Raw genomic sequence first — 22,941 nt, 5'->3', positions numbered from 1 at the left:
TTATTTCTTAATAACCGTTTAAAAATTTCAATCTTCTTAGGATGAGTCTTTTGACTCTACCTTTTGCCTTTTCTCATTCTCTTGTTAACTAACCTTATGCTTTTATTAGCATCTCTAATACCCATGAAGGGAAGCTGAGACAGCAAATTTGAACTGCTGTTTGATTCTGCAGGAGTAAGCTTACATGGGGTGCCAGTGTAGAAGAGGCCCCTTTAACCACAGCACTTAGCATGACTTGGGTAATGGGCATCTTCAGTGGGTGAATGTCCCTGCCATCATAAAGCCAGTCCCATATGGCTTGCATATGAAGCATATGGGCTGCTTCTTCTGGGGTGGTCCCCTTGGCATTTATAGGTGGAGTTGGACAGTCCCCGCTTCTCAGGGTAAATCGATATCATAGTGGCTTTTATCCAGTCCACTGGATAAAACCAGTCCAAGGCTGGTCATTCCCTCAGAAATACATCTTTTGTGTGTCTGAATCACATATACCCATCTGCCATTGTTCAGTAGTGAGCTGTGGGTCCTGCATCAACCCAAACAGGCTCTTCCACTCTGCAGCAATTCAAACCAAAGATCCTGCTCCTAAACTACTTACTCTTAGAATTCATTTTCGTAAAGTTCCTCAGGAAGCTGATGATAAGGATCTACAAAATGGAATAATTCCTTTACACTATGCCCTCTGGTTTCAATAGTTACTTGGTTTTGCCCTCCTCCCACAGTGATTACTTTCTTGGTAAATACAAGTCTTAGAAGTACTTTCTGTTGTCTCTGCATAATTCTGCCCTGTGGGGGCAGCTTTGAGGCTGGTGGCCTAAATTCAGACTGACTGAGGTCTAAGCTGGTCTAGCACCAAGGTCTCACCCAGCATTCTCTTTTAATTTCACGTTAGCTATTACAGATAATAACCAAGGAATTGAATATTTAGCTTTTTTTTCTTATTAATTTGCATTTCCTTATGCATCTAGTCAATCAACTCCCTGGGAGTTGGAGCCATCTCTAAATTTCCCTGGTAACTTTGACTTTTAGTACCTAATCTAGGTACATACTACGTGTGTCCCTGTGGCTTCATACTATGGGTGAGCACATGGCCACCCAGGAATCAAAGGTTCCTCATCTTTCATCTTTTTGTGCTTTCTTTTCCCAAACCACATGTTTCCTTGAGCCTGAATCAGCCCAGAATATCCCACTCCTGACACCAGTTGTTTAGGAAAAACCTCTCAAACTGTGTTTTTCCTCTACTGTCACACCACCATCACCACAATCAACAACATAGAAGAATGATCTGACCATGGGTATGGGTTTTCTTTCTTCCCCCCACACACTAAACAGTGGACACCAGCTGGGTATCCTCTCATTCAATTCCAACACTACCTACCTGGAGATAGTATCAGATCTCATACGTGGAGGGCTCAGTTCCCAAGACTGTCTCCTGAACCCTAGACACCAGTCACAACGCCAGGCCTCTGGAACTTCTGACAAGCTGGCTTCAAATTGAGGTTCCCATGATCCCCTCTTTGGGTTGGATTAATTTGCTGGAGTTATTTACAGAACTCAAGGAAACACTCATGTTGACTGGTTTGGGATACTACAAAGGATAAAGATGAAGAGATGCATAAGGTGAGATACGGAGGAAGGCTTGTGGAGCTTCCATGCCTTGGCTGGGACATTACCCTCAGGAAGTTCTGTGTATTCATGCTAGCCAGAAGCTCTCTGAATCCAGTCTTCTCAGAAGTTTTTTTTGGCCAATCTCAGCTCACTGCAACCTCTGCCTCCCGGGTTCTCCTGCCTCGGGCTCCTGACTAGCTGGGACTATAGGCACATACCACCACGCCCAGCTAATTTTTGTATTTTTAGTAGAGATGGGGTTTCACCATGTTGGTCATGGCTGGTCTCGATCTCCTGACCTTGTGATCCGCCTGCCTCGGCCTCCCAAAGTGCCGGGATTATAGGCGCGAGCCACCGCGCCCAGCCAATTTTTTTAAAACTTAAAAATTAGCCAGGTATGGTGGCACATGCCTGTAGTCCCAGCTACTCAGGAAGCTAAGGCAGGAGGACTGCTTAATATATTAGTCTGTTTTCATACTGCTATAAATAACTGCCTGAGACTGGGTAATTTATAAAGGAAAGAGGTTTAATTGGCTCACAATTCAGCATGGCTGGGGAGGCCTCAAGAAACTCCAATCATGGCAGAAGACAAAGGGAATGCAAGGCATCTTCTTCTTTTTTTTTTTTTTTTTTATTTGAGACAGTCTCGCTCTGTTGCCCAGGCCGGAGTGCAGTGGTGTGATCTCAGCTCACTGCAACCTCCGCCTCCTGGGTTCAAGTGATACGCCTGCCTCACCCTCCCAAGTAGTTGGGATGCAAGCGTGCACCACCACACCCAGCTAATTTTTGTATTTTTAGTAGAGACAGGTTTCACCACGTTGACCACCCTGGTCTCAAACTCCTGACCTCAAGTGATCCACCTGTCTTGGCCTCCTAAAGTGTTGGGATTATAGGCGTGAGCCACTGCACACAGCTGGCATCTTTTTCACAAAGCAGCAGGAAGGAGAAATGCTGAGCAAAGGGGGAAGAGCCCCTTATATAACCATCAGATCTTGTAACAACTCACTCACTGTCATGAGAACAGCATGGAGGAAACCACTCCCACGATTCAGTCACCTCCACCTGGTCTCTCCCTTGACATGTGGGGATTGTGGGGGTATGGGGATTATTAGGATACAATTCAAGATGAGATCTGGGTGGGGACACAAAGCCTAATCATATCACTTGAGCTGACGAATTCAAGGCTGCAGTGAGCTATGATCGTGTGTGCCACTGCACTCCAGCTTGGAGGAGAGAGCAAGACCCTATCTCTAAGAAAATAAAATAAAAATAAATAAAATGAGGGTAATAAAAACAACTCTCTCCAGTGGTGTTGTTGGGACTAAATGAGATATAAAGAAAAAAAAAACAGAAGTAAATGAGATAGTATATTTAAAGCACTTATGGGGCACGCTGCCCAGCATACCAGTGGCTGCTTGGTATTTGGGAGCTGTTGTATTGGCGGTGCCGTGATTCAGTTAGTGGTGACAGTGAGTGTCTCTAGTGCTGTGACATGGGGCTCTGTCCTGACCAACAACATGGCTGGTGGAGTTGAAGTTGCAAGGGACGGCCAGATCTAAATTTAGAGTGAGAGAAAACAGTGAGCCATAGAACCAGCATCCACAACAATTTCGACAGGCTGGAATAAGCAAGATGACATTGTTCTGTTGTGAGCTTCAAGACATTACAGAAAGCAGAGGATCGGGGAGAGACCTGACTTGACCCCAGCTCCGGTGAAAAGGATCTGAATGATTTAGTTGACCACAACCTGATGGGAACTAATCATGGGAGAGAACGGCTCTGAAGCCCAGCAGTCTTAGGCTGCATTAACAATGTGTCGCGTCCAGACTGGAAAAAATAATAGGCCTATTGTGCTGGCTTGGTCAGGCCATATCTGGAATCTTGCGTTGCTACACTGACAGACTGGAATCAGGCCAGGAGGGGGACCAGCCTAGCTTCGGCTCCCAGGCACTTGTGCTAAATGCTTCCTGTGCATTTTCTTGTTTCATCCCCAAAACAAATCTATTAGGTAGCTACTATCAATTTTTTTTTTTTTTTTTTGAGACAGAGTCTTTGTCTGTCACCCAGGCTGGAGTGCAGTGGCACGATCTCAGCTCACTGCAACCTCCGCCTCCTGGGTTCAAGCGATTCTTCTGCCTCAGCCTCCTGAGTACCTGGGACTACAGGTGTGCCCCACCACGCCTGGCTTATTTTTGTATTTTTAGTTGAGACAGGGTTTCACCATATTGGCCAGGCTGGTCTGGAACTCCTGACTTCGTGATCCACCCACCTCAGCCTCCCAAAGTGCTGGGATTACAGGCGTGAGCCAGGGTGCTTGGCCAGTAGCTACTATTAATATCACCATTTTACACAGGGAGGTTAACTGAGTTGTTCAGAGTCAGCTGCACAGCTAGTAAATGGAGACGCTTAGGGCTTTTCCTAATGGGCTTCTGTGTGCTTGTACCTTAGCAGGCGAAGACTGAACATTCATTCACTGAACACAATAATTCAGGCCCTAAGCTAGTTGGTGGGGACACAGAAGTGAAAAAGATGTGGTTCCTACCTGAGGAGCTCATTGTCAACCGGGGGATACAGCTCACTTGTGGTATGGTATGGTATGGTGTGACTCTGTGGGAGGGAAGATTTGGGGGCTGCAAGGGAGCTTAGCTAACCAAGCCTGGAGAGGGGAAAAGAGACAGAACAGTGTCACACAGCTTGGAGTCATGGGGCCAGCCATTCCCTTTCCACAGTATTCAGTGCCTCACTTTGGCTCTCTTCTGCTCAGCAATGGCCAAGAGCTGTGTGCCCAGATGGGATCTGCTGGCGTATGAGGGAGCATGGTGTGACCATCCTGGGGCAGATAGACCTTATCTCTCCTCCCTGCAATCAGAGATTTAAAGAAAGGAAGAAGGAGGCTGACATTAAGGAGCACAGGAACCGGGTGGGTGGCCTTTGAGAGTTCCAGCAGCCCCTTCACTAATCAGAGAACTGGAAAGACCGGGGTGACATTGACATAAGGGACTCAGAGGTGGAACTAAAGACTGTTCTTTTCTGGCATCCGTGCCTGCCTTCCGTTCCAAACTAATGCCCTCCCATCTTCTTTTGAGGACCACATTTCTGGGCATTCTCTTTTTCAAAACTTTCCCTGTTTCAACCCTCAGTGCCTCTGGAGCCTTGTATCTCCCAGGGCTTCTTGTTGGGGAGACACATACACCCCATTCAGCCGTCTGTAATTTATGCTAAGAGGGATAGAGCAGGGCTGTTGAGAGCAACTGCTTTGGTATCGGACAAAACCTTTCAGGCCTGGCTCTGCTACATAACAGTTGCTTCACTTCTCCAAGTTTCCCCTTCCTGTGCTGTAAAATGGGGATAATAATAGTACCACCCTCACTTGGTGGTTTTTGAGGGCCGAAAGAGATCATATTAAGCATGGAGGAAGCTATCCATAAAAGGCCACTGTTGTCATAGTGTACTAGCGGGCGTAGCCCCGGCTTCCCTCCACGACTTGGGAGCTCCCTTCTGGCAGGGGCAGCCACTGGATTGCCTCATCTTTCTCCCCATTGCCCGGATGCCAAGGGCAGGACGGGGGAATGGTGTGTCTTCGGGGATGAGAGAGAGAGGCATCAGGAGGGAAAGTGTCAGCGTACGTCCTCTAGGCTTGAAGAAGGAGAGAGGCCCTGACTCCAGATTTTAAAGTGGGCTTCAGAGCCCCTACCTTTCCTAGGCCTGGGGGTCAGAAGTCATGGGTGGTAGGCCCGACTCGGGGAGAGTCGGACCTTGGGGACCTCGGGGACCTCGGGCAGATCGGGGACCCCGGGCAGATCACTTTCAGCCTGGGGCCTCGGTTTCCTCGCGCGTGTCTGGGAGGTCTCGCGGCCTGCTTCTCGGATTGCTAGGAGCCAGCGCAGGCAGATGCCGGTTCCGGGGCTTGGGGAACGTGGCTCGGTGGCACAGAGCCGCCGGGCTAGGCGGGGGCAGGGAGGCGGGCGACGGGATTGGCTGGAGGCGGGGCAGCGGGGCTCGGGGATTGGCCGCAACCGAGAGGGCTGGGCAGAACTATAAGAGGCGCGGAGGGGGCGTGCAGCAGAGTGCGTGCCTCGTCTGCCAGCCGGCTTGGCTAGCGCGCGGCGGCCGTGGCTAAGGCTGCTACGACGCGAGCTTGGGAGGAGCAGCGGCCTGCGGGGCAGAGGAGCATCCCGTCTACCAGGTCCCAGGCGGCGTGGCCCGCGGGTCATGGCCAAAGGAGAAGGCGCCGAGAGCGGCTCCGCGGCGGGGCTGCTGCCCACCAGCATCCTCCAAAGCACTGAACGCCCGGCCCAGGTGAAGGTGAGGGCCCGGCACCCCGCGTGGAGGGCGAGGGGAGGGAGGAGGCGGAAATGGGGGATCAGGGGCGTCCCGGGGACGGCCTGGTCAGGGGACCATTGGGATAGCCAGGGACAGGAAGCCTACGAGCCAGAGAGGACCTGGGGGTGCCCTGGGACAAGGGTGACGGAGAAAAGCTGTGGGCGCCCTCGCCCCCCTTTGCTCACCCTCACTCCACGCTTTGCGGAGAGGCTCTGCCGGCAGCCCCATGTGATTCCCCGCTCTGCCTAGCCGGTTTCCATTCTTCCGTGTTGAGCGGCTGGGGCTTGCCGCCCCAAACGCCAGAGATGACCCCAGAAATCTGGGAAACTCCCCTTGGTTCCCCATCTCTCATCCCCTACCTCCCACTCCACCCACCTACTCTTGCGCCTCAACTCTGCTGTTAGGGCCGCTCAAGTTCATTCATAAGAACAAGAGCTCTGCTCTTAAAGGAGCCGCGTCCCTCAGGCATTTGTCTGAATGTGGATGTTCGCGCGGGAACGGTGCTTTGCGCATCGAGACCATCGACTCCATCCCCAGCCCTGGGGACTTATTGAAGGACCAAATAAAATGAGGCGGCCCCCTAGGAAAGGATCTCAGGCAATAGATACCTTCGTGGGAGGTGACTGCCTTTTCCTTTTAATTTTATTAACTGATCCTTGGAAGGAGCTGGGTGAGCAATTATGCTGTTACTATGTATGAGTAATATCTACTTTCCCTGGGCAACCCAACCTCCCTAGTGCCCCACCCGGAGAGGGATCAGGCCTGAACCTGGAGGCCTTTCCTCCCGTCTCCAAGGTCCTCTAGGAGCTCGGGGGTGGAGGGCGATGGGTCGGGAAGCTGGAGAGTAGGACAGTTCCTGGGTCTGCCTGAAGCTCTGGCTGCCTATAGTGGTCAGGGATGCTCTGGTATAGGTGGAACAGCTGCGCCTGCAGCCAGCTGGGCCGGGCCCCCATAGCTCTCCAGAGCTCTCACCAGGACTAGGCAGGTGGATCCTGTCTCTGAGGCAGGGTGGGAGCCTGGGCTGGGCTCAGGCAGCTCTTGGCAGCAAGCGGATTTTCAGGTTGTGGCAGCTGGTGCCGGGTGGGGACAGGTCGGCTGCTGGAGCATGCTCCCCCTGAAACCTGGAAAGGAGCAGTGCCTGAGGCCTTGGGAGGAGTTCTTTAGGGATTGTGGGCTGATAAGTTTCCTTAGAATCTCCAAGAGGGAGGTGGCTTAGGGGCAACTTTCACACAAGTATGGATTCCCCTTTTCCATGTTCCTAAGAATGGAGAACACCTTTCTTTTGTATAAAGTGGGATCTCGGAGATCGAGACCATGCTGGCTAACATGGTGAAACCCCGTCTCTACTTAAAATACAAAAAATTAGCTGGGTGTGGTAGCGGGCGCCTGTAGTCCCAGCTACTTGGGAGGCTGAGGCAGGAGAATGGCGTGAACCCAGGAGGCGGAGCTTGCAGTGAGCCGAGATCGCGCCACTGTACTCCAGCCTGGGCAACAGAGCAAGACTCTGTCTCAAAAAAAAAAAAAAAAAAAAAAAGGTGGGATCTCCTGGATAGGAACAGGTCAAAGCAGAGTTGTTTGTTCTGGTAGAGCTGGCCAGAGGGATGGTCCTTCCTGTGGAACCTTCTTGGATGGAGGCCAGAACCTTGGGCCTTTCATCTTTTCCTCCTCTTCCCAGAAAGAACCGAAAAAGAAGAAACAACAGTTGTCTGTTTGCAACAAGCTTTGCTATGCACTTGGGGGAGCCCCCTACCAGGTGACGGGCTGTGCCCTGGGTTTCTTCCTTCAGATCTACCTATTGGATGTGGCTCAGGTGAGTGGTCTAAGCCTTCGAGGGCTCCTTCAGCATCCTGAGGTGGGAAAGACTATGCACCCCTGGGTCAGTTCGCTCAGTTTTCCCCATCTGTGAAATGGGACCCCAAATCACTACTTTGCTGCCTCTGAGTCAGTGAACAAGAAATGAGAAGACCCTGGAAAGTATCCAGGAAGGGAGTGTCTCCACCCCAGGAGTCTTTGCTGGAAAGGTCTGGCAACCCCTCCTTGCCTGGCATGAGCAACAGAGCCTGAAGGGGTAGGCGGTAGAATGAGGGAGAATGGGGCCTGCTGGGGATGCTGTTCTTAGAAGAGACTGGCACACTGTGTTCCTGGCTGGGAGATAATCAGCTGGCTTGACTCAGGGGTTGGTGGCTGTTGCCAGGCTTGTGGATGAGATGCATCCCACCTTTACCTGAGGAGCAGAAGGGCACTTAGGTGCCAGGCTAAGTTAGAATGCCCCAGTACACAGGGTCTTTGACTGGGAGGGGTACTTAGGGTGAAACAGGACTATTCTGTGCATTGAGAAGCCTTGGCCAGAAGCCTGGCCTCCTGAGAATTCACCCTGTCTGGATGGGAGAGTGGGAGGCAGAATAGCCATGACTACCGGGGCTCCTGCACCAGCTGTCTTCTCTGTGTAGCATCTAACTTGGCAAGCATCGCATCTTAGTTGTATCCATTTACAGAGGGGGAACACTGAACTCCAGAAGGAACAAAAAACTTCAGCAGCTAATTTTTGAGTAACTCCCATGGGCTGGGCCTTGGGTGGGGTGTAAATATGAGGAACCTGCAGTCAAAGTGTAAACCTGTTGTAGTGGGTGTTAGAGCTGGGGCTGGGGGGTTAGACTAGGGAGACTATGGTATGGGGAAGAATACCCACTCCCCAGAGAAATAGCAATAGCAGGGCTTTGATGGATGAGGAGGAGTCTGGAGAGTCTGTATTTAGGGCCTGGGGGGTTTTGGGGAGGGGAGGGGGATAACTTGAGTGGGTAGTGACAAGTCCCTTTTTTAAAGCATCTATAGGCTCCTTTTTCCACATCCAAGATAGAGCTTGAACCTGTAAGGTAGAGCTCATAACTCCCATTATACAGATGGGAACACTGAAGCACACTGTGTTCACCCCGTGAATGCTCATTCTGATATCAGGTGGTCAGGGGCTCAGGGCTGAGAGAGGGAGGGAAGGAAATGTTTGTGGATTCATTTGAACTGATGGGAATGTTTTCAAGGGCAGTGGAGGGAAGCAATTAAGGAGACAGAGCTGGGAAAGCTTCTAAGGAGGCACCCAGTGCTACTGTTACTGGAGAAATGCTATTGTCATTATTAACAAGGCAAGTGAAGATGTGTAAGGTCCATGTGGGAGCAGCTCAGGGTCACAAGATCCTGGCTGAGATAGGGAGGGAGCCTCCGCTTCTGCCTATCAGTGAGAGCTGAGGCGAGTAGAAGGATGAGGAAGTTGTCTTTTGCTTCTCCTCATTCCAGGTGGGCCCTTTCTCTGCCTCCATCATCCTGTTTGTGGGCCGAGCCTGGGATGCTATCACAGACCCCCTGGTGGGCCTCTGCATCAGCAAATCCCCCTGGACCTGCCTGGGTCGCCTTATGCCCTGGTGAGTAGAATATGCCCCTTCGAGGTGGCACAAGGCAGGACTTCCAGCATATCTGCTCCTTGGTCCTTCTCTCTGTCTTGTCACAGGCAGGAGGGTGAGGAGAAGGAAGGAGTTAAAAGCCCAAGGGTGTCGAAACCCCATCTGAGGCATCAGCTACCCTGAGCACGGGCACTGGCATGCTCAGCCAGTTCATTTCCAGGACAGCCAAAGTGCTAGGCTGGGCAGCTCAGGCCTCATTCCTCCCCAGGGTCCACTCATTTCCCTTGGTGAAGCTGGAATTCTGAATTCTCCCACTCTATCACTTCCTGCAGTGGCCGAGGTAGTACTTAAGAGTGGTTAAGCAGTTGTACTCTGGAGCCAGCCTGCCTGGGCTTATTTTATTATTTTTATCTTTTTCTTTCTTTCTTTCTTTCTTTCTTTCTTTCTTTCTTTCTTTCTTTCTTTCTTTCCTTCTTTCTTTCTTCCTTCCTTCCTTCCTTCCTTCCTTTCTTCTTTCTTTCTTTCTTTCTTTCCTTCTTTCTTTCTTTCCAGGGTCTCGCTCTGTCACCCAGGCTGGAGTGCAGTGGTGTGATCATAACTCACTGCAGCCTAGAACTCCTGGGCTCAAGTGATCCTCCCACCTCAGCCTCTTGAGTAGCTGGGACTACAGGCACGTGCCACCACACCTGGCTAATCTTTTAAAATTATTATTTGTAGAGACAGCATCTCACTATGTTGCCTAGGCTGGCCTTGAACTCCTGGGCTCAAGGTGTCCTCCCACCTCAGCCTCCCAAAGTGTTAGGATTACAGGTGTGAGCCACCATGCCTGGCCCCTGTCTGGGTTTAAATCCCAATTTCCCTACTTAGAGCTGAGTCACTTCACATCTCTGAGTCTCAAGTTTCTTCATCTGTAAAATGGGGATAATAGTTATGCCTATCTCACACTCACAAAGTTGTGGTGGATTAATTTTTTTTTTTTTTTTGACGTTCTTAGAACAGTGCCTGACTTAATTCTACTTCATAAGGTTGATGTAATTTTGAGACTTAAATAAGTTGATACTAAAATACCAAGCAGTGTTTGCGACACTAAGCGCTATGATGACCACTTCAGGGAAGCTCAGCAGGAGAGCTGGCATGTGGTCCCTAGTACAGGCCACACCAGGGGAACTGCAGAATCCTGGGCTGGGAATTAGACTTCAGGCCCAGCCTGCTGCATCTCTACCTCCATGTGGGGCCCTCCAACAGCACAGTGATAAATAATTTGGCACCCCTTCAGAGTGGCTCCTGGCAGAGCAGGGGATGGGGTAATACCCGGAATGGGGTAGCAAACCCATAACCTTTGGCACCTTGGATGACGTAAATTACCTTCTCCCTTGGTACAAAGCCTGTGCTACTCAGCTTCAGGGGCAAAGTAGGCGGAGGTGGTGCCACGGATCGGATCAGACGGCAGGGGAGACGCACAGGATAGGCTGTCAGGCGGGGGCTCTGGTTCCCTCCAGGACATCCTGCTTCAGGGTGTGGGGGGGCATACCCCTTTCATCTCCAGCCCATCCAGGCTTAAGTGGGCGCCTTCCTGCCCCAGGGGCGCCCATACCTGGCCTCCGGCCTTCAAAGCTCTTCCCGCAACCCCTTCCCCCACTACAGCTTCCTTTCCCACGAGGCCCCCCACCCACCCCAATCCTGCCAGCCCCTGGCTAAGGCCCAGGTTGGAGCCTTTGATCCAGTCTTCAGGGCCGGGGGCAGGACAGCCTGCCTTACCTGTGCAGGCTTCTCAGGGCTCCCCCGGTGCCAGCCCGTGAGACTTGGCCCTGTGCCTGCCTCCCTGGCAGCCAGTAGAAGGGGAGGCTCTGCTGCCACGTCGCCTCATGAGGCCCAGCCAATGGGAGGCAGCCGCTCCCAGGGATGGTGGCTGCAGGCCGGGTTACTCCCAGTTACACTGGGTTCCTCAGCAGCAGCTGCTCAGCTGCTTATGAGCAGAGGATGGAGTGTTTGACAAAGGCTAATGAGGAGCTCTTGTTCCCTGAGGAGACAGAGTCAAGAGAGGTGGAGGTGGGCAGGCCCTCCCTGTGGCATGTAGGAACTGAGCAACTTCCTGGGCAGGCGTGGCAGCCAGTTTGGGGAAGTTGCTGGGGGCCCTTCAGGCTGGTTTCTGATCTAGCAGGTGCCTGTGTGCGCATGCTTCTGTGGCTGGTGGTGCCTGTGTATGCCTGCACGTGGGATGGCTCGTGGGCTGAAGGCTGGTGTGCATATGACCTCCCTGTCCAAACTTTTTTTCCTTTTTGTGGTGAATGGGGCCTGGCTATGTTGCTCAGGCTGGTCTCAAACTCCTGGGCTGGAGCTATTCTCCTGTCTCTGCCTCCCTAAGTGCTGGGATTAAAGGCATGAGCCACCATGCCTGGCCAGACCTCTCCATCCATACCACCTGACCCCTCCTCAGGCCAGGCCTGGAGACCTGGAACCCCCTTTCCTTTCAGTGTAGGAAGAAACTGGGTCTGTCAGGGTTTGTGAACCCTGTAGCTCTCTCTCCTTCTGGGCCTCAGGGCAACCCCTGCCTTAAGCCTAGGTTTAAATCCTCTTCTTGAAACCGGGAAGACTTTTCTTCCCGCTCCCCGCCTCCCCCCGCTTTTTTTGTTTGTTTGTTTGAGACAGTCTCGCTCTGTCGCCCAGACTGGAGTGCACTGGCGTGATCTCAGTTCACAGCAAGCTCCGCCTCCTGGGTTCACGCCATTCTCCTGCCTCAGCCTCCTGAGTAGCTGGGACTACAGGCACCTGCCACCATTCCCAGCTAATTTTTGTATTTTTAGTAGAGACGGGGTTTCACCGTGTTAGCCAAGATGGTCTCGATCTCCTGACCTTGTGATCTGCCCGCCTCGGCCTCCCAAAGTGCTGGGATTACAGGCGTGAGCCACTGCACCTGGCCCTTTTCCTTTTTTTTAATTAAAAACAAAAAACAAAAAAACACATATATAGAGATGGGGTCTTGTTATGTTGCCCAGGCTGTTTTTAAACTCCCAGCCTCAAGCAATACTCCTGCCTCAGCCTCCTGAAGTGCTGGGATTACAGGTGTGAGCCACCATTCCTGGCCAAACCAGAAAGACTTTGATAGTCACTTTGCCTGGAGTTCTCAAGGCCACTGTGTGAGAGACCCGATGTCAAGCAGGGTCCCATGGGGAGGCTGCAACAGCTGGACCTGAGGTCTCCTTCCCAGCCCAGGGCTTTCTACAGCTCCCCTGGTGTGGCCTGCATTAGTTACGCATGCCAACTCTCCTGCTGAGCTTCCCTGATGTGATCATTATAGCACTTAGTGTCCCAAACACTGTTTGACATTTTAGTATCAACCAAGTCTCAAAGTTACTTCAATCCTGTGAACTAGAGCCAAGGCACCTCCAATGGCCTTTCAGGAGTTCCGTTTCCACTCCCGCCTCATCTCCTAATTCTATCTCCCCGTTCTCTTCACTCCAGCCCTCCTGGCCTTGCCCTTCCTTATACCTGCCTGATACGCACCTATCTGAAGACCTTTGCACTGACTATTCCCTTTGCCCGGTCTACTCTTGCCTCAGATGTCTAAAAGGCCAACTCCCTCCTCTCATTCAGGCCTTTGGCATGGATGCCATCTTCTTAGTAAGGCCTACCCTGTCCACCCATTTGTGAATTGCACCCTTATTCTAATCTTCTGGAGCCAGCTTTATTTCTTTTCTTCACAGCACTCATCTCCCAACATGTTATATAACCCTTTTGTAAAACTACGGTAAAGTATATGTAACATAAAATTTACCATAACCTTAAAAAAATGTTTACGAGCTTCTTCTCCGAGAAAACACCGAATGGCGGATGACACCGGTGCAGCGGGGGGGCCCGGAGGCCCTGGTGGCCCTGGGATGGGGAACTCTGGTGCCTTCCGCGGAGGTTTTGGCAGTGGCATCCGGGGCCGGGGTCGCGGCCTTGGACGAGGCCCAGGCCGAGGCTGCGGAGCTTGCTGAGGCAAGGCCGAGGATAAGGAGTGGATGCCTGTCACCAAGCTGGGCCGCTTGGTGAAGGACATGAAGATCAAGTCCCTGCAGGAGATCTATCTCCTCTCCCTGCCCATTAAGGAATCTGAGATCATTGACTTTTTCCTGGGGGCCTCTCTCAAGAATGAGGTTTTGAAGATTATGCCAGTGCAGAAGCAGACCCGTGCCGGCCAGCGCACCAGGTTCAAGGCGTTTGTTGCTATCGGAGACTACAATGGTTATGTCGGTCTGGGTGTTAAGTGCTCCAAGGAGGTGGCCACCGCCATCCGTGGGGCCATCATCCTGACCAAGCTCTCCATTGTCCCGGTGCGCAGAGGCTACTGGGGGAACAAGATCAGCAAGCCCCACACCGTCCCTTGCAAGGTGACAGGCCGCTGCAGCTCTGTGCTGGTGCACCTCATCCCTGCACCCAGGGGCACTGGCATCGTCTCCACACCTGTGCCCAAGAAGCTGCTCATGATGGCTGGTATCGATGACTGCTACACCTCAGCCCGGGGCTGCACTGCCACCCTGGGCAGCTTCACCAAGGGCACCTTTGATGCCATCTCTAAGACCTACAGCTACCTGACCCCCGACCTCTGGAAGGAGACTGTATTTACCAAGTCTCCCTATCAGGAATTCACTGACCACCTCGTCAAGACCCACACCAGAGTCTCCGTGCAGTGGACCCAGGCTCCAGCTGTGGCTACAACATAGGGTTTTTATACAAGAAAAGTAAAGTGAATTAAGCCTGTTAAAAAAAAAAAATGTTTACGAGACAGAGTCTTGCTATGTTGCAAAGGCTGGACTCAAACTCCTGGGGAAAAGCAATCCTGTTGCCTCAGTTTCCCAAGTAGCTGGGATAACAGGCATGTGCCACTGCCATTACAGCCATTTTTAAGTGTACAGTTCAGTGGCATTAAGTACATTCACTTTGGTTTTTTTGTTTTTGTTTTTGGTACAGTAGGGATACAAACCTGTCGGTTCTCTAATATTTCTTTTTTGGGCAGTGCAGTTTTAACATTCCACATTAAGGATGTAATAATCAAGGAGTTTGTTTGTTTGAGACAGGGCCTCACTCCGTCACCAGGCTGGAGTGCAGTGGTGCGATCTCAGCTCACTGCAACCTCTGCCTCCCGGGTTCAAGTGATTCTCCTGCTTCAGCCTCCCGAGGAGCTGGGACTACAGGTGTGCGCCACCATGCCTGGCTAATTTGTGTATTTTTAGTAGAGACGGAGGTTTCGCCATGTTGGGCAGGCTGGTCTTGAACTCCTGACCTCAGGTGATCCACTCGCCTCGGTCTCCCAAAGTGCTGGGATTACAGGCATGAGCCACTGCGCCTAGCCTAAGTACATTCACTTTGTCGCCACCATCACCACCATCCATCCATTACATCCTTCCAAAGCGAAATTACGCAATATTTATCTTTTTGTGTCTTGCTGATTTTCCTTGGCTTAATGTCTACAAGTTTCATCTATGTTGTAGCATGTGTCAGAATTTTATTCCTTATGAAGGTTGAATGGTATATATAACTTTAAAATTATGTCAACTTTTCTGTTTGCCAACTAGTATGTAAGTTCCACAAGGGCAATGATTTTTTATCTGTTCTCTAGTTATCCGAAGTAATTAGAATAACGCCCAGCCCATAGCTGGAACTTATGAGGAAATGAGGAAATGAGCTTCAGATAATTTAAATAACTTCCCAAGACTAAGTTTTATAGTTAGTTGGTGGAGCTAGAATGGAATCCCTGAAGAGTGGCTCAAAGGCCTTTCTCTTTACCATGGCCTGTGCTGCCTTGCTATACTGATGCCATGAAGTTAGTCCATCCTGAGGTCTAACCCCTTTTGATGGTGTGGAGCTCACATGCGGAAGGCGGACATTTGCCCACCTGGGCCTTCAACTCCTTCACTTGGAGCTGGCCTCTCCCCATCATGCCAGCTTCCCTGTGTGTGAATGGGTATGTGTGTGTGTGAATGAGGTATGTGTGTGTGTGAATGGGGTGTGTGAATGAGGTGTGTATGTGAATGGGGGTGTGTGTGAATGGGGTGTGTGTGTGAATGGGGTGTGTGTGTGAACGGGGTGTGTGTGTGAACGGGGCGTGTGTGTGCGGTTGATGAGTATCCGTGTGAGAACATGGGAGTTGGGGCTGCTCCTTCTCTTTGCCTCCTTGCCCAGCCACCTGAGGTCTTAGACTCCCGTCCTAGCTCTCAGCCCATTAGAGGCTGCTACCTCTGGACTAGACTCAGGGTCTGACCTCACACTCCATGCCTAGGATTTCAGTCTGGGGTCCCAGTTCCCATCTGCCATTCTGGGCTTGGTCATCAGCCTCTTCCCAGAGGCCCAGGATGGGTGGATTCGGCAGAAGTATGGGGAAGGAAGGAAGAGCTTAGCTTCCTTCCCTGTGGGGACCCTGTGAGGCACAGCAGACTGGGCTGGGCCTGGTTCTGGGCTCCAGCCTCCAGCCTCCAGCCTCCACTCACACCCTCCTCTTCCTCAGGATCATCTTCTCCACGCCCCTGGCCGTCATTGCCTACTTCCTCATCTGGTTTGTGCCCGACTTCCCACACGGCCAGACCTATTGGTACCTGCTTTTCTATTGCCTCTTTGAGACAATGGTCACGGTGAGTGTGGGTACCTCCCTTGGGTGTCTCTAGGGGCCGGGAGGAGGGCGGTCCTTGGGGCCCCCAGGGTTGGTACTGGAAGCTACATCGGTGTGTCCACCCGCCTGACCAGCCAATGACCTGTCTTCCATGCCAGTGTTTCCATGTTCCCTACTCGGCTCTCACCATGTTCATCAGCACCGAGCAGACTGAGCGGGATTCTGCCACCGCCTATCGTGAGTCTCACCAGCCCACCTGACCCCACCCTCCAGGGACCCTCCAGCCACACTTCTTCCCTTGCGGGTCCAGCTCTTTGCTCTACTCTAGAGTGTGGGTGTGAAACCATCTTAAAAATAACTCAATCCCCTTATTGCTCAGATGAGACCTGGAGAGGTGCATATGCATTCAAACCAAGGTGTCACCTACCCCACTACCTCTACCCACCCTGCCTGGAGCTACCGCTGGGCTCCCACCCATTTGACCTTCCTCCCTGGGCCCACAATCCATGAGGCCCCTCCAAAACACCTCCTTTTCTCCTGCCAGGGATGACTGTGGAAGTGCTGGGCACAGTACTGGGCACGGCGATCCAGGGGCAAATCGTGGGCCAAGCAGACACGCCTTGTTTCCAGGACCTCAATAGCTCTACAGTAGCTTCACAAAGTGCCAACCATACACATGGCACCACCTCACACAGGGAAACGGTGAGGCCTTGGGCAGGGCAGGGATTTGGGGAGATAAGGAACAGTGAGGTGGTTTGTAGTCATCCTAAAGATAGTAACAGCTAGTGTTTATTAAATAAATGTTGGGCATTTGATATACATAAGAATTAAGGCACCCAATATACCTACTTTGCAGAAAAAGAAACTGAAGCTTAGAGAGGCTGAATAAGTTGCCCAGAGTCATAAAGTTAGTGAATTGCAGAGATTTGGGAAGATTTTAATTCTGGGCTGTCAGACTCTGCAGCCTGGTTTCTGTTTTTTTCCTTTTATTATTATTTGTAGAGACGGGGTCTTGCCAAGTTGCCCAGGCTGGTTTCAAACTCCTGGGATTACAGGTGTGAGGGCTGCACTCAACCAGCCTGGTTTCTGAGCATGTTGTGAATCTTAACTGTCCAGCCTTGGGAAGCAACAGCAGGCCTGGGATGATCCTCCCATTTCACACATGGAGACAGTATGCTCCCAGAGGGGAGGGGACTGGCCCAAGATCATTGAGTGGGGCTGCTGGAACTGGGGTGCTGGGATGAGCTCAAACTGACCATCCTTGTATGTCGCCTTCACCTCCTTATAGCAAAAGGCATACCTGCTGGCAGCGGGGGTCATTGTCTGTATCTATATAATCTGTGCTGTCATCCTGATCCTGGGCGTGCGGGAGCAGAGAGGTAAGGGGGTGCCTGGGAAGGGGAGCAGGCCTCAGCATGGACAGCTGTATCTTTCTGCCTGGCCCTCAGGCTTTGGGAGGGGTCTCTGCTCCTTCCTCACTGTCCGCTCTGGCCCCCAGAACCCTATGAAGCCCAGCAGGCTGAGCCGATCGCCTACTTCCGGGGCCTACGGCTGGTCATGAGCCACGGCCCATACATCAAACTTATTACCGGCTTCCTCTTCACCTCCTTGGCTTTCATGGTGAGTGGGTTCTGACGTGCTCAGCCTGAGAAGGGGGTGTAATGGGAGCGGGGTAAGCAGAGGTCTCTGGGGCTTGGGGGATGTCTTGGGGAGGCTCAGCCCCAACATCACCTCCTTCCTTGCATTTCCTTCCCTACCTTGCTCCATGCCCAGCTGGTGGAGGGGAACTTTGTCTTGTTTTGCACCTACACCTTGGGCTTCCGCAATGAATTCCAGAATCTACTCCTGGCCATCATGGTGAGTGGGGCCTGAGCAGGGGCGGGCAGCCTGGGCTGAGGTGACATAGGCTGTGGAATGGTTCTTGGAATAGGCAGAGGATGTTTCTCAGGCTGGCCCAAGGTCATGAAAGGATGAGGGAGGCTTCTCAGGGTATTTGGTTGGACCTTGCGAAGGTAGGACTGTGAAAGAAAGAGTTTGAGGTTAGATGTTTGAGTAGTGAGCACAGCAAAAGCAAGGGCGAGGACACCAGGAACTTGGCTCAGAGGTTTGAGAGGGCAGCAGACAAGGTGGGCCTGGACCAGCTCTGAGCTCCCCTGGGGAGCCGTCGAAGGTGCCTGTCATCTTCGTTGCTGCCCACATGATGTCATCTGGCTGCTCTTGGGCAGGGCTGGGAGCCACTTTGGGGTTCTGGGAAGGGCAGGAGCTCTGTGGCTCTAAAGCACCTCCCTTTAACCCCCTTTGTCCATCCACAGCTCTCGGCCACTTTAACCATTCCCATCTGGCAGTGGTTCTTGACCCGGTTTGGCAAGAAGACAGCTGTATATGTTGGGATCTCAGTGAGTGGGGTTGAAGAGCAGAGCCTGGGTTGAGTTGGGATGTCTGGTGGGAACCTCCCAGCTGACTCATCTTCCTGCACCCCCTTCCCTAGTCAGCAGTGCCATTTCTCATCTTGGTGGCCCTCATGGAGAGTAACCTCATCATTACATATGCGGTAGCTGTGGCAGCTGGCATCAGTGTGGCAGCTGCCTTCTTACTACCCTGGTAGGTATATACAGGCCCCCCTCCTCAGGTATCTCCAGCCCCTAGTCCCCAGTTTTGAAGCTCCTTGGGGAGAGTTCTATGCGGTGTTCTCCCACAGGCCATTCTGTGGGTCCAGGTTAGGAGTGGGGTAGGTCTGTCCTGTACAGTTGTACAGGTAGTGAGCTTTGCAAGAACACCTAGTCAGAGTGAAGAATGGGGGCTGTAATCTGGCCTGGGCTGCACTTGCCACGCTGAGCACCTCCAGGCAGGGTTACTTCCTCTTAGAGCAAGAGACCTTTTCTTATTCATGTGAAGGTCCCATATCCTCACTGAGCTGTGTACCCATGGTACTGCAAGCTTCCAGAGGGCCACCTCTTCCCACTAACACAGAGGCCCATTAGGTGGGTCGGTCCTCATGGCTGTCACTACTCTGCGCAGGTCCATGCTGCCTGATGTCATTGACGACTTCCATCTGAAGCAGCCCCACTTCCATGGAACCGAGCCCATCTTCTTCTCCTTCTATGTCTTCTTCACCAAATTTGCCTCTGGAGTGTCACTGGGCATTTCTACCCTCAGTCTGGAGTGAGTGGGGTGGGGACCTGGGGCAGGACTGGGCAGGGCCAGGCCCCAGGTGCCCCATCTTCACCGTTCTCCTACCCCCTGGGTCCCATAGCTTTGCAGGGTACCAGACCCGTGGCTGCTCGCAGCCGGAACGTGTCAAGTTTACGCTGAACATGCTCGTGACCATGGCTCCCATAGTTCTCATCCTGCTGGGCCTGCTGCTCTTCAAAATGTACCCCATTGATGAGGAGAGGCGGCGGCAGAATAAGAAGGCCCTGCAGGCACTGAGGTGAGTGGGGAGGGGACAGGATGCTGGAGGAGGGGACGTCACCGTGTCTAAACCCTCAATTTGTGTCTCCTGTGGCCAAGTCCGGACTCACCCCCGACACATCTTCTCTGGACAGCTGTAACACTTAAGTACGCACCAGGCACTGTGTTAAGTTGTCTTACCTTTATTCAACAAATACATACTGGCTGCCTGCTATGTGCTAGGCATTGATTGCTCTAGTGAACAAGACAAAAATCTCTGTCCTTAAGGAGCCTGTTATAGGACGTGTGCATCCATCACCTCCCATACCCCTCCAACAACCCTAAGTATCAGGTTCTTAGGGTTCCCCCTCTGCAGGTGAAGAAGTTGAGGTTTCAGCAGGAAGAGTACCTGGCCCAGCTGAAAGGCGCGGAGCTGGGGTTTGAGCCTCAGCATTCCGGCTCCAGAGACTGCACTCTTCATCAGCCTCCTGGCATATAGGACCTCGAGTGCGGCCTGACCCTGCATCTGGGGAAACCAGTGGGCAGGCTGGAGTGAGTCATGCCAGCCCGTCAGCCAGCCCAGGCGAGAGTGTAGATCTAGGGTTTGCAGTACCCTGTGTGCAGCAAGGACAGTAAACAGTCCAACCAACAGTTGAAAGTGGGAGTGAGCAAACTCTGGGTCCCGTGGTTCACTTTAGTCCGACAGCAGGGCCAAGATCACGTGAGGAAGGAGGCAGGTGGGGCTGAGGAGGGGTAAGGATGGATGCTTCCTCCAACCCATCTCCTCTCTGTCTTGCAGGGACGAGGCCAGCAGCTCTGGCTGCTCAGAAACAGACTCCACAGAGCTGGCTAGCATCCTCTAGGGCCCGCCACGTTGCCCGAAGCCACCATGCAGAAGGCCACAGAAGGGATCAGGACCTGTCTGCCAGCTTGCTGAGCAGCTGGACTGCAGGTGCTAGGAAGGGAACTGAAGACTCAAGGAGGTGGCCCAGGACACTTGCTGTGCTCACTGTGGGGCCGGCTGCTCTGTGGCCTCCTGCCTACCCTCTGCCTGCCTGTGGGGCCAAGCCGTGGGGCTGCCACTGTGAATATGCCAAGGACTGATCGGGCCTAGCCCGGAACACTAATGTAGAAACCTTTTTTTACAGAGCCTAATTAATAACTTAATGACTGTGTACATAGCAATGTGTGTGTATGTATATGTCTGTGAGCTATTAATGTTATTAATTTTCATAAAAGCTGGAAAACAGCTGCCTGTTTCTGTCTGTGTCCTCAGCCACTCACTGAGCCCTTCTGCCTTAAGACTCCGTTAGAGAACACACTGAGCCCCAGGTGCTGCTGGGTGGGGGCGAACATGTCTGGAGTTGTGGCTGGAGTGCAGTGGCGCAATCTCGGCTCAGGCAATCCTTCCTTCTGCTTCACCCTCCCGAGTAGCTGGGACTACAGGCATGCACCACCACGCCTGGCTGATTTTTAAATTTTTTTGTAGCGATGGAGGTTTCACTATGTTGCCCAGGCCAATCCTTCTCACTGGACTCAAGCAATCCTCCTGCATTAGCTTCCCAAAGTAGTGGGATTACAGGTGTGAACCACTACACCTGGCCTCTTGCTAAGTCAGGACTGTTCTTATTTGAAAGATAAGAACACCCTAGTATAGAGAGGGATTTAGCTAAAGTCACGCAGCCTTTAGTGACCTAACTGGAATTTTATCCCAACTCTGTAAGACTCCAATACCGTAATCACCACTGTCTACTTCCTTGTGTCTGAGAATGACCAGGGGACCGGCAGACAGATGCTTGCTCTGGGTGTGCCTGTACACTGTGCTTCCTGCCTGGTGCATGCCTGAGCCTGCAGGGCTGGTGGGGCTGGAGGCCTGTGGGGTCCCTGGAGACTGATGGTTCTTTCTCCACAACTGTTACTGATGGTATTGAAAGGTGAGAATGTACCTGCTGGATGTGTGTATCAGATGAGGGAGGATTTTACCACAGACGCACTGGTGACAAAAAAACCCAAACACCTCAGGCAGGGAACGGGGTGGTGGGGAAGGCCTAGTTGGGAGCACTTGGCTAACTTCCATGGTATGAATAACTCCCACCATAGCCAATTTCAAGTTATCCATGGTTGTTCATTTGAACATTTCCTAAACATTTAGTAGTTGGCTTTTACAAGCTGGTAGGAGCTTGCCTAACACACCACTGGGTCTCACACTTAGGCCAAGCCCCCAAAATCACAAGAAGGCAAAGCTGGCAGGATCAGGAGCTACTAGTCAAATCTCCTGATTTTATAAATAGATAAATGAGGCCCAGACAAGAGAGGCTCTTAGGCTATTCTGGCTTGGTTCTTACCTTGAGTGTGGGGCTCCGTTTTGGGTGGGAGGGAGGTCCACCATTTTTACTGATGAAGTTCTGCCAGGTTACTTTGATAAATTACATTAAGCGTTACTAACAGGCATGGTTACATGTGTGTAATAAGTATGAATTCAGTTAGTCTTCAGATAGTTGTCAGAACTTCCCTATGAGGAAGGTATTATTGTCATCCTCACGTTAGAGATAAGGAAACTGACGCAGGGAAAAGTTAAGTAACCTGCTCAAGGTCATTGGACAGTCACTGGAAGAGCTGATACTTGAATCGAGGTTGGCTGTAGTGCCTGGGCTCTTAACAACTACTTAAGGCTGTTAGGTGAACCAATGGTTTTGTCAACACCAAGGCAAGTGACACACTGTCTTTGTATCAGCCATCTCATGTCAGGCTGGGCAAGGCAGGAGCCTAGAGTCTGGTCTGGCCTCTGGAGCTGGCCTGCTCAGAGGCTCTGAGATAATGTTTATAGAAGCTCACTTATACCTCCTCTCTCCCTCCACTCTAACCAGTAACCACCAAGTCCTGTCTTTAAAAAAAAAAAAAAAAAAAAAAAAATTAAAGTTTTCAGCTGGGCGCAGTGGCTCACGCCTGTAATCCCAGCACTTTGGGAGGCCGAGGCGGGCAGATCACCTGAGGTCAGGAGTTCGAGACCAGCCTGGCCAACATGGTGAAACCCCGTCTCTACTAAAAATACAAAAATTAGCCAGGTGTGGTGGTGCATGCCTGTAATCTCAGCTACTCGGGAGGCGGAGGCAGGAGAATCGCTTGAACCCAGGAGGCAGCAGTTGCAGTGAGCTGAGATCGTGCCATTGCACTCCAGCCTGGGGGACAGAAAGAACCAGTCTCAAAACAGAAACAAACCAAAAACAAACAAAAACAAAACTAGCCAGGCGTGGTGGCACATGCCTGTAATCCCAGCTACTTGGGAGGCTGAGGGCAGGAGAAGGGCTTGAACCTGGGAGGCGGAGGTTGCAAAGAGCCGAGACCATGCCATTGCACTCCAGCCTGGGCAATAGAGCAAGACTCTGCCTAAAAAAAAAAAAAAAAAAAAAAAAAAAAAAAATTAAAGTTTTCCAAACCACTCAAGCTTGTTTCTTTCTTAGCCCTACAATTACTTCTCAGGCATTATGCTCTCTTACCTGGGTGAATAGACAAGCATCCTGTCTTGTCTCCTTGACTTTAATTTGATCTCTTCACCTTCTTTCTGCAAACTATCCAAGATAACTCAGTAGCTCTCCTGTTTAGAAACATTTCTGTAAACTGGGTGTAGTGGCTCTGCCTGTA

The 22,941-nt window shown here is 51.8% G+C and overlaps 1 protein-coding gene and 1 pseudogene across 4 annotated transcripts; both read left to right on the top strand.

The window, feature by feature from the left end:
• Positions 1 to 5,641: 5,641 nt before the first annotated feature.
• MFSD2A (MFSD2 lysolipid transporter A, lysophospholipid) lies at positions 5,642 to 20,548 on the top strand. 4 transcript variants are annotated; one of them, XM_004025524.5, is made up of 14 exons: positions 5,642 to 5,910; positions 7,604 to 7,738; positions 9,217 to 9,341; positions 15,808 to 15,931; positions 16,068 to 16,146; positions 16,454 to 16,611; positions 17,198 to 17,288; positions 17,408 to 17,529; positions 17,683 to 17,766; positions 18,222 to 18,305; positions 18,398 to 18,510; positions 18,928 to 19,071; positions 19,163 to 19,339; positions 20,099 to 20,548. In XM_004025524.5, exons 1-14 carry the CDS (start codon positions 5,818 to 5,820, stop codon positions 20,160 to 20,162), a joined length of 1,593 nt encoding a protein of 530 aa, XP_004025573.1. In that variant the 5' UTR covers positions 5,642 to 5,817; the 3' UTR covers positions 20,163 to 20,548. The 4 variants fall into 4 exon arrangements, with proteins under 4 accessions (XP_004025573.1, XP_055248269.1, XP_018871706.1 ...); XM_019016161.3 differs by having other exon boundaries at positions 5,664 to 5,904; XM_055392294.2 differs by lacking the exon at positions 18,222 to 18,305.
• On the top strand, positions 9,842 to 15,801 carry LOC101153037 (small ribosomal subunit protein uS5-like; annotated as a pseudogene).
• Positions 20,549 to 22,941: the final 2,393 nt, after the last annotated feature.

The sequence above is a fragment of the Gorilla gorilla genome, chromosome 1, assembly GCF_029281585.2.
Source record: "Gorilla gorilla gorilla isolate KB3781 chromosome 1, NHGRI_mGorGor1-v2.1_pri, whole genome shotgun sequence".
NCBI classification, from domain to species: Eukaryota; Metazoa; Chordata; class Mammalia; order Primates; family Hominidae; genus Gorilla; species Gorilla gorilla.
This window is presented reverse-complemented; position numbering and strand designations above follow the sequence as displayed.

What these genes read in the sequence shown, in the direction of transcription:
- MFSD2A (XM_004025524.5), top strand. Translation starts at nt 5,818, where the DNA reads ATGGCCAAAGGAGAAGGCGCCGAGAGCGGCTCCGCGGCGGGGCTGCTG. An exon ending in ACCTATTGGATGTGGCTCAG is followed by an intron (nt 7,739 to 9,216) that starts GTGAGTGGTCTA and finishes TCCTCATTCCAG; the next exon opens with GTGGGCCCTTTCTCTGCCTC. An exon ending in TCTTTGAGACAATGGTCACG is followed by an intron (nt 15,932 to 16,067) that starts GTGAGTGTGGGT and finishes CTTCCATGCCAG; the next exon opens with TGTTTCCATGTTCCCTACTC.